The sequence below is a fragment of the Nansenia antarctica genome (assembly GCF_963989245.1).
Source record: "Nansenia antarctica genome assembly, chromosome: 3".
NCBI lineage: Eukaryota > Metazoa > Chordata > Actinopteri > Argentiniformes > Microstomatidae > Nansenia > Nansenia antarctica.
In genome coordinates, this window is record NC_137688.1 from 71992583 (window position 1) to 72004909 (window position 12327).

Here is a 12327-nt window from a genome sequence, read left to right on the forward strand (position 1 = left end):
TAGTAGTGTTCTAGTTAACTAGGCAGCAGTGTTCTAGTTAACTAGGCAGCAGTGTTCCAGTTAACTAGGTAGCAGTGTTATAGTTAACTAGGCAGCAGTGTTATAGTTAACTAGGTAGTAGTGTTCTAGTTAACTAGGTAGCAGTGTTCTAGTTAACTAGGTAGCAGTGTTATAGTTAACTAGGTAGCAGTGTTCTAGTTAACTAGGTAGCAGTGTTATAGTTAACTAGGTAGTAGTGTTATAGTTAACTAGGTAGTAGTGTTATAGTTAACTAGGGAGCAGTGTTATAGTTAACTAGGTAGTAGTGTTATAGTTAACTAGGTAGCAGTGTTATAGTTAACTAGGTAGTAGTGTTATAGTTAACTAGGTAGCAGTGTTATAGTTAACTAGGGAACAGTGTTCTAGTTAACTAGGCAGCAGTGTTCTAGTTAACTAGGTAGTAGTGTTCTAGTTAACTAGGTAGCAGTGTTCTAGTTAACTAGGTAGCAGTGTTCTAGTTAACTAGGTAGCAGTGTTGTAGTTAACTAGGTAGTAGTGTTGGTGTTAAGTAGGTAGCAGTGTTGTAGTTAACTAGGTAGCAGTGTTGTAGTTAACTAGGTAGCAGTGTTCTAGTTAACTAGGTAGCAGTGTTCTAGTTAACTAGGTAGCATTGTTGTAGTTAACTAGGCAGCAGTGTTGTAGTTAACTAGGTAGCAGTGTTGTAGTTAACTAGGTAGCAGTGTTCTAGTTAACTAGGTAGCAGTGTTCTAGTTAACTAGGTAGCAGTGTTCTAGTTAACTAGGTAGTAGTGTTCTAGTTAACTAGGCAGCAGTGTTCTAGTTAACTAGGTAGCAGTGTTCTAGATAACTAGGTAGCAGTGTTCTAGTTAACTAGGTAGTAGTGTTGTAGTTAACTAGGCAGCAGTGTTCTAGTTAACTAGGGAGCAGTGTTGTAGTTAACTAGGTAGCAGTGTTGTAGTTAACTAGGTAGCAGTGTTGTAGTTAACTAGGTAGCATTGTTGTAGTTAACTAGGTAGCAGTGTTGTAGTTAACTAGGTAGTAGTGTTCTAGTTAACTAGGTAGCAGTGTTGTAGTTAACTAGGTAGCGGTGTTCTAGTTAACTAGGGAGCAGTGTTGTAGTTAACTAGGTAGCAGGGGGGGTTACTCACCCAGTCTGTTGTGTTGCAGCAGTTTGTCAGACTGTGTCACATGTGGCGTGGGCAGATGTGGCAATGAACTCCCAGACTGCCCTCCTCCCAGGGCTGTGAAAGGAGTCTTTATGTGCGGGGGCGGCTGGGGGCCGGGTGATGAGGAGGGGGGGCAGGTCACAGCCAGACTGGTTCACTCAGCATCACTCTGCACAGCAGGCAGGAACACAACACTCTGCACCACCAACACACCTCACTGTCTCATCCTCAACGTGTTTAGTAAATGAATATAATGATGAATGTAATGTAGAATACCCTAATGTCATGTAGAATATATCACACCATATACTATATATATACTATAGTGCATCAGTACTATAATATTATACTTTTCAACAGCGTGCAGTGAGATCATGCAGTCCAGGGTTTTAACATGTAAGTTGTAGGAAGGAACATGTTGGAATATGTTGACTTCCTGTTTGGTGACTTCCTGTATTGCAGCTCTGAGGCGTGGTCCAGCAGGCTGAGGGAGAGGCGGCACCCATGTCACTCCCTCCTGGTCGCAAGCCCTCCGCTGGTCAACACAGGTACTGCACCTTCCCTCTCAGTCACACTGATGTGTTTATGAACTACAAGCACTAAAGGTGTATCCATAGTAACACACCTGTATCCATAGTAACACACCTGTACCCATAGTAACACACCTGTATCCATAGTAACAGGCCTGTATCCATAGTAACACACCTGTATCCATAGTAACACACCTGTATCCATAGTAACACACCTGTACCCATAGTAACACACCTGTATCCATAGTAACACGCCTGTATCCATAGTAACACGCCTGTATCCATAGTAACACACCTGTATCCATAGTAACACACCTGTATCCATAGTAACACACGTGTACCCATAGTAACACACCTGTATCCATAGTAACACGCCTGTATCCATAGTAACACACCTGTACCCATAGTAACACACCTGTATCCATAGTAACACACCTGTATCCATAGTAACACACCTGTATCCATAGCAACACACCTGTATCCATAGTAACACACCTGTATCCATAGTAACACGCCTGTATCCATAGCAACACAGGTGTATCCATAGCAACAGGCCTGTATCCATAGTAACACACCTGTATCCATAGTAACAGGCCTGTATAAAGAGTAACACGCATGTATCCATAGTAACACAGGTGTATCCATAGTAACAGGCCTGTATCCATAGTAACACACCTGTATCCATAGTAACAGGCCTGTATCCATAGTAACACACCTGTATCTATAGTAACAGGCTGTCTCTCTACTGCAGGAAGTCGGGGGGAGCCAGCAGTGGTGGAGGACGCCACGCCCACATCGATGCCTCCAACACCCACAACACCTCTAACACCTACCCTGGTACCCCAAGGTAACACACCTGTACCCCCCCCCCCTAACACCTACCTACCCTAACACACCAGGTAACACACACCTGTACCCCCAGGTAACACACACCTAGTACCCCCAGGTAACACACACCTAGTACCCCCAGGTAACACACACCTAGTACCCCCAGGTAACACACACCTAGTACCCCCAGGTAACACACACCTAGTACCCCCAGGTAACACACACCTGTACCCCCAGGTAACACACACCTAGTACCCCAGGGTAACACACCTAGTACTCCCAGGTAACACACCTGTACCCCCACGTAACACACACCTAGTACCCCCAGGTAACACACACCTAGTACCCCAGGGTAACACACCTAGTACTCCCAGGTAACACACCTGTACCCCCACGTAACACACACCTAGTACCCCCAGGTAACACACACCTAGTACCCCCAGGTAACACACCTAGTACCCCCAGGTAACACACTTAGTACCCCCAGGTAACACACACCAGTACCCCCAGGTAACACACACCTTGTACCCCCAGGTAACACACACCTTGTACCCCCAGGTAACACACTTAGTATCCCCAGGTAACACACTTAGTACCCCCAGGTAACACACACCTGTACCCCCAGGTAACACACCTGGTACTCCCAGGTAACACACACCTGTACTCAGGGCCGCTTGGGAGATATGCGAGGCCCTGTGCGAAGTCAGATTTGCGAGGCCTTTTATAATGATGTAGGCTACTGTTATAACCGCGCGACACGCACGCACCGATATATTGCAAGAAATGCGCTCACATGCTGTGCTGATAGACAATAGCATATCTACTTATTTAGATAGTTTACAACCATGTTTGTTTCATTTCAAACCTTTTATACTCGTAAAGGATTAGGATTTAGGATAAAGCAGTCATCATACCGCACAAGCCATTATTGACATGAATAGAGATGTTACTCACCACTATGTAGGCCTATCCTTTATGTTGAAAAGCTTACAGCAAAAGCAAAAAGACATGTCCCGTTTTTGAGAGTACACAAGCCACTTTCTTTTTTCCCCATTTGGTAGTTTTCGGAGAAATAAAGTTTCACTAAAGTTCCTGTTCTCGTTATTTTTAGGATAACAAAATCCAGGTTTCATCTTTGGGGGACCTCTTCTAATGATCACTTCTGTAACTGTAGAGTCCATATGTACCGGCCAATTTACCAGGATCATCATACATGACATATCTAACACCGTAGGCTCGTCTTGCGTTCCATCACTCTCAGCCCTGCTGCTGCTCTGAGTAGCTCCATCTTCCGCCTCCGTATCCTCTACTTCGCCACTCCTGACCATCATCACCTGGGGCTGGGCAGCCCCACTGCTGCCGGTGTAGCAGTTGTCCTCCTCCACCTCAGAGACATCATCTTTGCCTCTCAAGGGGGGCTGTGCCGTGCTACTACTAGCATTGCTAGTGCTAGCAGTAACGTTAGCTTCTTCGGTGCTAACGGGAGCCTCACTTGTTTTTAGAAATGTTTCGAACGAACCTCTAAGCGAGGCCCTGAAGCCTTCCTTTCTTTTATTTGTATTTCTTTTTTCAGCACCCGATTAACATTTTCTTCCTCGGTCTCGTTCCCTCTGCATTTCGTCCATTGCACTAAGCCAGCGTTTCCCAAACTGTGGGGCGCGCCCCCCTAGTGGGGCGCGGGGGTACTGCAGGGGGGGCGCAGAAATAAAAAATTAAATAAAAATAAAAATAAAAAACTGTGGGAATACCGCTGCCTTTTGCAACATCGTACCTGTGTGAGATAGGCTTTTCTGCTGTTGCTGCTATCAAAAGCAAATACAGGTCGAAGTTGAACATTGAGAATGAACTGAGAGTGGCAGTCTCAAAACAACAACCCCGCTTTGAGAAGATTTGCAAGGCAAAGCAAGCACACACAAGTCATTGATCGTAATTGTGATAGGAATGTGTAGAGTAAGAATAGTGATGCAGTAGAAATTAGTTAATGTTGATATGTTGAATATTTCAGTGGCACAGGATCATTTGCCAAGCACTTATGTTCCTTTTCAACCCATAATAAAATATAAAACTATAGTTGGATATATGTGTCTTGTTATTATTAGAAGAGAAAATGTAATGTTTGTACAACTTTATACAATTAATTATATCAATCTAGGTGGGGACCGGGTTAGGGGGGGCTCGAAAATATTTCCAATTACCCAAGGGGGGCCTGATTGAAAAAGTTTGGGAACCGCTGCACTAAGCAGTCACTATGCACAACAAGTGTCAACGCGCGCCCCAAAAATATTTTCACGTTTCACGTAAGGTGTCATAGGGGGAAATTACTTTTTTCTGTTGCTAAGAATCTCCCTGTCCTACAGGTATGCTAGATTTTAGATGTATGATTGACTATGATTATCACATGTGTGAACATTTAGAAATGTATTAAGGCAAAAATAATAATATGGTCCCTTGCCTGGCGCTTTGGAGGGCCTCGCCAGCCAGGGTACCCAAAAAAAATAAAAAATAAAAATATTTTTTTTACCCTGCCTCACGCGAGGCCCTCCAAAGCGCGAGGCCCTGTGCCACCGCCCCAGCTAGCCCCCCCTTAAAGCGGCCCTGCCTGTACTCCCAGGTAACACACCTGGTACTCCCAGGTAACACACACCTAGTACCCCCAGGTAACACACACCTTGTACCCCCAGGTAACACACTTAAGCCGCTTTTCCACTACGGTGCAGACCTGGTGCTGACCCGGGTCAGCCCGCTTCGTTCCCCTTTTCCATTCGTCGTTCCAGGTCGCTTCAGTCCCAGGTCAGCTCGCTTCTTTAGCTCCACATCGGAGCAGGGTCTAAAATTTCATATCCGGGTCTCTTTGCCAGGCTGCGTGTGACGTGTGACGCTGCACACCGTTGATTGGTCAATGGAAAATCGTCATCCCATGTCCCATCCCATATTATTTCTTCACTAACCGCCATCTTGAAAATACCACATTCACTCTAGGAAAATGTCACTACAGTTTCTGTAATAGCTTATTAATAAAGATTCGGAAAATTATGCTGACCATCGTATTATCTTAGTTTAATGTCATTTCAATGAATCATATAAGCACAACACAAAAATCGCTATTATGCACCGGCTTTGTCCGTGAATAACACCGGCTCTGGAGGTGTTACAAACACAATACTCCTTTGCTAACTTCACCATCTGTCTACGGTCATTTTGAGCCCTTAACCACCGCGCTGACACCCCGAGAAGTTATGCTTTTAACCGTAAACTCGATGAACCGGGAGTTCACCCAACCGCTGCTGCTGTGCTGTCAAGCCATTTTTGCCGTTCACTCATGAGTCAAATGCCGGTTAACACAGGTAACACACCTGTACCCCCAGGTAACACACACCTAGTACCCCCAGGTAACACACACCTAGTACCCCCAGGTAACACACCTTGTACCCCCAGGTAACACACACCTTGTACCCCCAGGTAACACACACCTGTACCCCCAAGTAACACACACCTGTACCCCCAGGTAACACACCCCTGTACCCCCAGGTAACACACCTTGTACCCCCAGGTAACACACACCTTGTACCCCCAGGTAACACACACCTAGTACCCCCACGTAACACACACCTAGTACCCCCACGTAACACACACCTAGTACCCCCAGGTAACAAACCTAGTACCCCCAGGTAACAAACCTAGTACCCCCAGGTAACACACACCTAGTACCCCCAGGTAACACACCTAGTACCCCCAGGTAAGCTATGCATACAGAACTCTAGAGACACAGCCTCTCACCATCCCGCATTCCGTTCCATGCATCCTTACCATGGTCCCCTGGTTGAAAGATGCTGGAAGTTTCAAAGACTGAATAACAACAAAAAATAGGCCTTTTCCTCCTCCTTTAATTCCTTAAACCCCAAACCCACAAAGACGGTTCTGAGAAGAAGAACCGTGTTTTTAACACTGAGAAGCTTCTGCAGCTTCTGTCTGGTAAGCAGATCAGGGTCATTCAACATGGATGTGACCTGTATCCTTCAGATGGATTATTCATTATGAAGCTGAGAGATTCAGAGCTGCACCACAGCCACAGCTGCTGCCTGAGGACATAGTGTACCTCCCACTGCCTCAGCTGAACCTCCTAGCCCAGGGGAGGCCGGGGGAGGCTCCAACCCTGCCCCCCCACCCCCATGCCGAAGCCCATCGCCTCTACGTATCAGTTGAAGGACGGACAGGCAACAACTTCTTTTCATCAATGTATTCTCTCCTCTGCAGAGTGATTCTGGGTAGAAGACATACAGAACAAAACATAACTGGTCTTCCTGGGGTCTGCAGTTCTGTTAGACCTCTTCAGATAGTAGTGGTCAAGTCTAGCACTGCTACTGGGTCTGGCAACACCACAGGGACAAAACACACGCAGACATGCAGTCCACCACAACTCCAAAGGGGGCTCCGCAACAACTGAATGTGTGTGTTAACTCCGCCCACCCAGGTCTGTTAACTACATGACTGTGTGTGTTGACTCCGCCCACCCAGGTCTGTTAACTACATGACTGTGTGTGTTGACTCCGCCCACCCAGGTCTGTTAACTACATGACTGTGTGTGTTAACTCCGCCCACCCAGGTCTGTTAACTACATGACTGTGTGTGTTGACTCCGCCCACCCAGGTATGTTAACTACATAACTGTGTGTGTTAACTCCGCCCACCCAGGTCTGTAACAAATTACTGTGTGTGTTGACTCCGCCCACCCAGGTCTGTTAACTACATGACTGTGTGTGTTGACTCCGCCCCCCCAGGCGCCAGGTGAAGCATGCGGCCTGCAGTGAACACCACGGGGTGCGCCCCCCCACCCCGGAGCAGTACCTGACCCCCCTGCAGCAGAAGGAGGTCTGCATCAGACACCTGCGCAGCCGGCTCAGGGACAACGTGGAGCGGCTTCAGCACAGGTGGGGCTCGGGGGGGGAGGAGGGGGGTGGGTCTGGAGGGAGGGGGGGGGGGGTCTGGGAGGGGTTGGGGGTCTGGGGGGTGGGGGGAGGGTCTGGGGAGGACTGGGGGGTCTAGGGGGGGAGGTCTGGGGGGTGGGGAGGTCTGGGGGGGTGGAAGGCCTCATAATTATGGTTGAGTTTTTGTCTATAATTGTACCCCAGACCTCTTAGTTTGTAGGTGTCGTCTCTATGGTCATTCACAACACGCTGCTGCTGTCAGAACCAGAGATGTGACCCTAACGTCTCCTCCCCCAACCCTGGTCCCTCCCCTGGTTCCTTCCCTGGTCCCCCTTCCCTCAACCCTGGCCCCTCCCCTGGTCCCTTCCTTCCCTGGTCCCTTCCTTCCCTGGTCCCTTCCTTCCCATGTCCCTTCCTTCCCTGGCCCCTCCCCTGGTCCCTCCCTTCCCTGGTCTCTTCCTCCCCTGGTCCCTTCCTGGTCCCTTCCTCCCCTGGTCCCTTCCTCCCCTGGTCCCTTCCTTCCCTGGTCCCTTCCTCCCCTGGACCCTTCCTTCCCTGGTCCCTTCCTTCCCTGGTCCCTCCCTTCCCTGGTCCCTCCCTCCCCTGGTCCCTCCCTTCCCTGGTCCCTTCCTCCCCTGATCCCTTCCTCCCCTGGTCCCTTCCTTCCCTGGTCTCTTCCTTCCCTGGTCCCTCCCTCCCCTGGACCCTTCCTCCCCTGGACCCTTCCTCCCCTGGTCCCTTCCTTCCCTGGTCCCTTCCCTCCCCTGGTCCCTTCCTTCCCTGGACCCTTCCTCCCCTGGTCCCTTCCTCCCCTGGTCCCTCCCCTGGTTCCTTCCCTGGTCCCTTCCTTCCCTGGTCCCTTCCTCCCCTGGTCCCTTCCTTCGCTGGTCCCTCCCTCCCCTGGTCCCTCCCCTGGTTCCTTCCCTGGTCCCTTCCTCCCCTGGTCCCTCCCTTCCCTGGTCCCTTCCTGGTCCCTTCCTTCCCTGGTCCCTCCCTCCCCTGGTCCCTTCCTCCCCTGGTCCCTTCCTCCCCTGGTCCCTTCCTCCCCTGGTCCCTTCCTCCCCTGGTCCCTACCTCCCCTGGTCCCTCCCTCCCCTGGTCCCTTCCTTCCCTGGTCCCTTCCTTCCCTGGACCCTTCCTCCCCTGGACCCTTCCTCCCCTGGTCCCTTCCTTCCCTGGTCCCTTCCCTCCCCTGGTCCCTTCCTTCCCTGGACCCTTCCTCCCCTGGTCCCTTCCTCCCCTGGTCCCTCCCTCCCCTGGTCCCTCCCTCCCCTGGTCCCTCCCTTCCCTGGTCCCTTCCTTCCCTGGTCCCTTCCTCCCCTGGTCCCTCCCTCCCCTGGTCCCTTCCTCCCCTGGTCCCTCCCTCCCCTGGCCCCTTCCTTCCCTGGACCCTTCCTCCCCTGGACCCTTCCTCCCCTGGTCCCTTCCTTCCCTGGACCCTTCCTCCCCTGGTCCCTTCCTCCCCTGGTCCCTTCCTTCCCTGGTCCCTCCCTCCCCTGGTCCCTTCCCTGGTCCCTCCCTTCCCTGGTCCCTTCCTCCCCTGGTCCCTTCCTCCCCTGGCCCCCTCCTCCCCTGGTCCCTCCCTCCCCTGGTCCCTTCCTCCCCTGGTCCCTCCCTCCCCTGGTCCCTCCCTTCCCTGGTCCCTCCCTCCCCTGGTCCCTCCCTTCCCTGGTCCCTTCCTACCCTGTACCCCCAGGTAACACACACCTCCCCTGGTCCCTCCCTCCCCTGGTCCCTCCCTTCCCTGGTCCCTTCCTTCCCTGGCCCCTCCCCTGGTCCCTTCCTCCCCTGGTCCCTTCCCTCCCTGGTCCAACCCTGGTCCCTTCCTTCCCTGGTCCCTTCCTTCCCTGGTCCTTCCTTCCCTGGACCCTTCCTTCCCTGGTCCCTTCCTCCCCTGGACCCTTCCCTGGTCCCTTCCCTCCCTGGTCCAACCCTGGTCCCTTCCTTCCCTGGTCCCTTCCTTCCCTGGACCCTTCCTTCCCTGGTCCCTTCCTCCCCTGGACCCTTCCCTGGTCCCTCCCTCCCCTGGTCCCTTCCTTCCCTGGTCCCTCCCTTCCCTGGTCCCTTCCTCCCCTGGTCCCTTCCTTCCCTGGACCCTTCCTTCCCTGGTCCCTTCCTTCCCTGGTCCCATCCTCCCCTGGTCCCTTCCTTCCCTGGTCCCTTCCTCCCCTGGTCCCTTCCTTCCCTGGTCCCTCCCTCCCCTGGTCCCTTCCTTCCCTGGACCCTTCCTTCCCTGGTCCCTTCCTCCCCTGGACCCTTCCCTGGTCCCTCCCTCCCCTGGTCCCTCCCTTCCCTGGTCCCTTCCTCCCCTGGTCCCTTCCTTCCCTGGACCCTTCCTTCCCTGGTCCCTTCCTCCCCTGGTCCCTTCCTTCCCTGGTCCCTCCCTCCCCTGGTCCCTTCCTTCCCTGGTTCCTCCCCTGCTCCCTTCCTTCCCTGGTCCCTTCCTCCCCTGGTCCCTTCCTTCCCTGGTCCCTCCCTCCCCTGCTCCCTTCCTTCCCTGGTCCCTTCCTTCCCTGGTTCCTCCCCTGCTCCCTTCCTTCCCTGGTCCCTTCCTCCCCTGGTTCCTCCCCTGCTCCCTTCCTCCCCTGGTCCCTTCCTCCCCTGGTCCCTTCCTTCCCTGGTCCCTTCCTCCCCTGGTCCCTCCCTCCCCTGGCCCCTCCCCTCCCTGGTCCAACCCTGGCCCCTTCCTTCCCTGGTTCCTCCCCTGGTCTCTTCCTCCCCTGGTCCCTCCCTCCCCTGGTCCCTCCCTTCCCTAGTCCCTTCCTCCCCTGGCCCCTTCCTCCCCTGGCCCCTTCCTCCCCTGGTCCAACCCTGGTCCCTTCCTCCCCTGGTCCCTCCCTCCCCTGGTCGCTCCCTCCCCTGGTCCCTCCCTCCCCTGGTCCCTCCCTTCCCTGGTCCCTTCCTTCCCTGGTCCCTTCCTCCCCTGGTCCCTCCCTCCCCTGGTCCCTTCCTCCCCTGGTCCCTCCCTCCCCTGGCCCCTCCCCTGGTCCCTTCCTCCCCTGGTCCCTTCCTTCCCTGGTCCCTTCCCTCCCTGGTCCAACCCTAGCCCCTTCCTTCCCTGGTCCCTTCCTTCCCTCCCCCTTCCCCAACCATCCTCCAACCCTGCCCCCCCTCCCTCAGGGACTGTGAGATCGGTGAGCTGCGGACCCAGCTGTGTCGGATGCAGGAGGACTGGATCGAGGAGGAATGCCACCGCGTGGAGGCGCAGCTGGCCCTGAAGGAAGCGCGCAGGGAGATCCAGCACCTCCAGCACCTCACAACAACCTCCTCCTCCGACCACAACATCTCCGCCGCCGGCCGCCACAGCGACCCTCCCCAGCCCTACCTCTCTCCTCATGGCGCGCGGCCAGGCGCGCGGTCCCGCTCCTGCGGCTGCTCCCCGGCCAACACGCTGAGCCGCAGCGCCACCTACACCCGGCTGAGCAGCAGCGAGGCGCTGCACCTCCTAGACAACCACCGCAGCGGCGGTTACGACAACCGCAACCCTCCCCCGCCCCCTGACCTCCGCGGGGCTCCTCCCCCTGACCTCCATGGGGCTCCTCCCCCTGACCTCCGCGGGGCTCCGCGAACCGAAGGACGGACCACCCAGCTTCTGCTGGAGGCTGCGCTCCTCTCCTCCTCTCAGACCCAGACCCCCCCTCCCCCTGGCCTGGTCCGCGCCCCCCCCCACCCCTGCGTCTCCTCCTCCTCCTCGGCCTCCACCATGCCGCGCTCCTCCTCCACCTACGAGCAGCTGTTCAGCAGCGCGGGGGGGGGAGGCGCTGCCACAGTGCTTCCTGTCTCTCACTCCTGCCACTCCCTCAGCAGCATCAGCTGCAGGTGCGGAGGCGGCGGGGGGGTGGGGGGCGCCTACCTCCAGCAGCACCACCACCTGTTCCTGCACCTTCCCCAGGAGGAGGCCCCCCCGCCCCCTGTTCCCCCCCCCGCCGCCGCGGCTGAGGGGAAGCCGGAGGTCCGCTCTCAGGCCTGCAGCCCCACCATCACCTGGATCTCCGAGAGAGAAGGAGGAGGGTGTGGCGAGGAGGAGCTGAGCGTCATCTCCATCGCGACGGCCGACGTCACCACCATCTCCTCCGAACCGCCGCCACCACTGTTCCCCCCCTCCGTGTCCTCCCTGTCTTCCTCCTCCCCTCCTCCCCGGCCTCTCGTAGCCTCCTACAACACCTCCTACGGCACCTCCTACAACACCTCCTCCTACGGCACCTCCTACAACGGCATGGAGGCGCTACCTCCAGGGAGGAACCACAGGGGGGTGTCTGCAGCCACGCAGACAACGACAACAGCCCAGACCCGCCAGCCCCGGCGTGGGACACCACGACCCCTCGACAGGCAGGGGTCCACGGTGGTGGTACTGGAGGTGGGACAGGAGGAGGAGGAGGAGGAGGAGGAGGCTGCAGAAGGTGGTGGGGGAGGAGGAGGAGAGGAAGAGCAGGAGGAGGACGAAGGAGGGCCTCCCCAGAGGAGCCACTGGAGCAGGTACTTCCTGGTGGACCTGCTGGCGGTGGCGATGCCCGTGGTGCCCACGGTGGCCTGGCTGTGCCGTGGGGGGCAGCGGGAGGGGGGGCCCCCCGTCTACCACATCGGCTCGCTGCTGCGCGGCTGCTGTGCCGTAGCGCTCCACTCCCTCCGCCGCCGGGGCTGCAGACCAGCAGGCATGGGGGGGGCAGCCCCCATCTGAGGACCCCTAACTGGCCCAGCAGGCATGGGGGGGGGCACCCCCCATCCGAAGACCCCAAACTCCCCAGAATCATCCCACAACCGCCCAGGACCACAACCGCCCAGGACCACAACCTCCCAGGACCACAACCTCCCAGGACCACAACCTCCCAGAACCACAACCTCCCAGGACCACAACCTCCTAGGACCACAACCTCCCAGGA

At 55.1% G+C, this 12327-nt stretch overlaps 1 protein-coding gene across 1 annotated transcript; it reads left to right on the top strand.

The window, feature by feature from the left end:
- Window positions 1–1669: 1669 nt before the first annotated feature.
- On the top strand, window positions 1670–12125 carry snpha (syntaphilin a; the record flags this gene model as incomplete). Its single annotated transcript, XM_080527525.1, has 5 exons — window positions 1670–1713; window positions 2447–2542; window positions 7301–7450; window positions 10568–11804; window positions 11868–12125. 5 exons carry the CDS (start codon window positions 1670–1672, stop codon window positions 12123–12125), a joined length of 1785 nt encoding a protein of 594 aa, XP_080383651.1.
- Window positions 12126–12327: the final 202 nt, after the last annotated feature.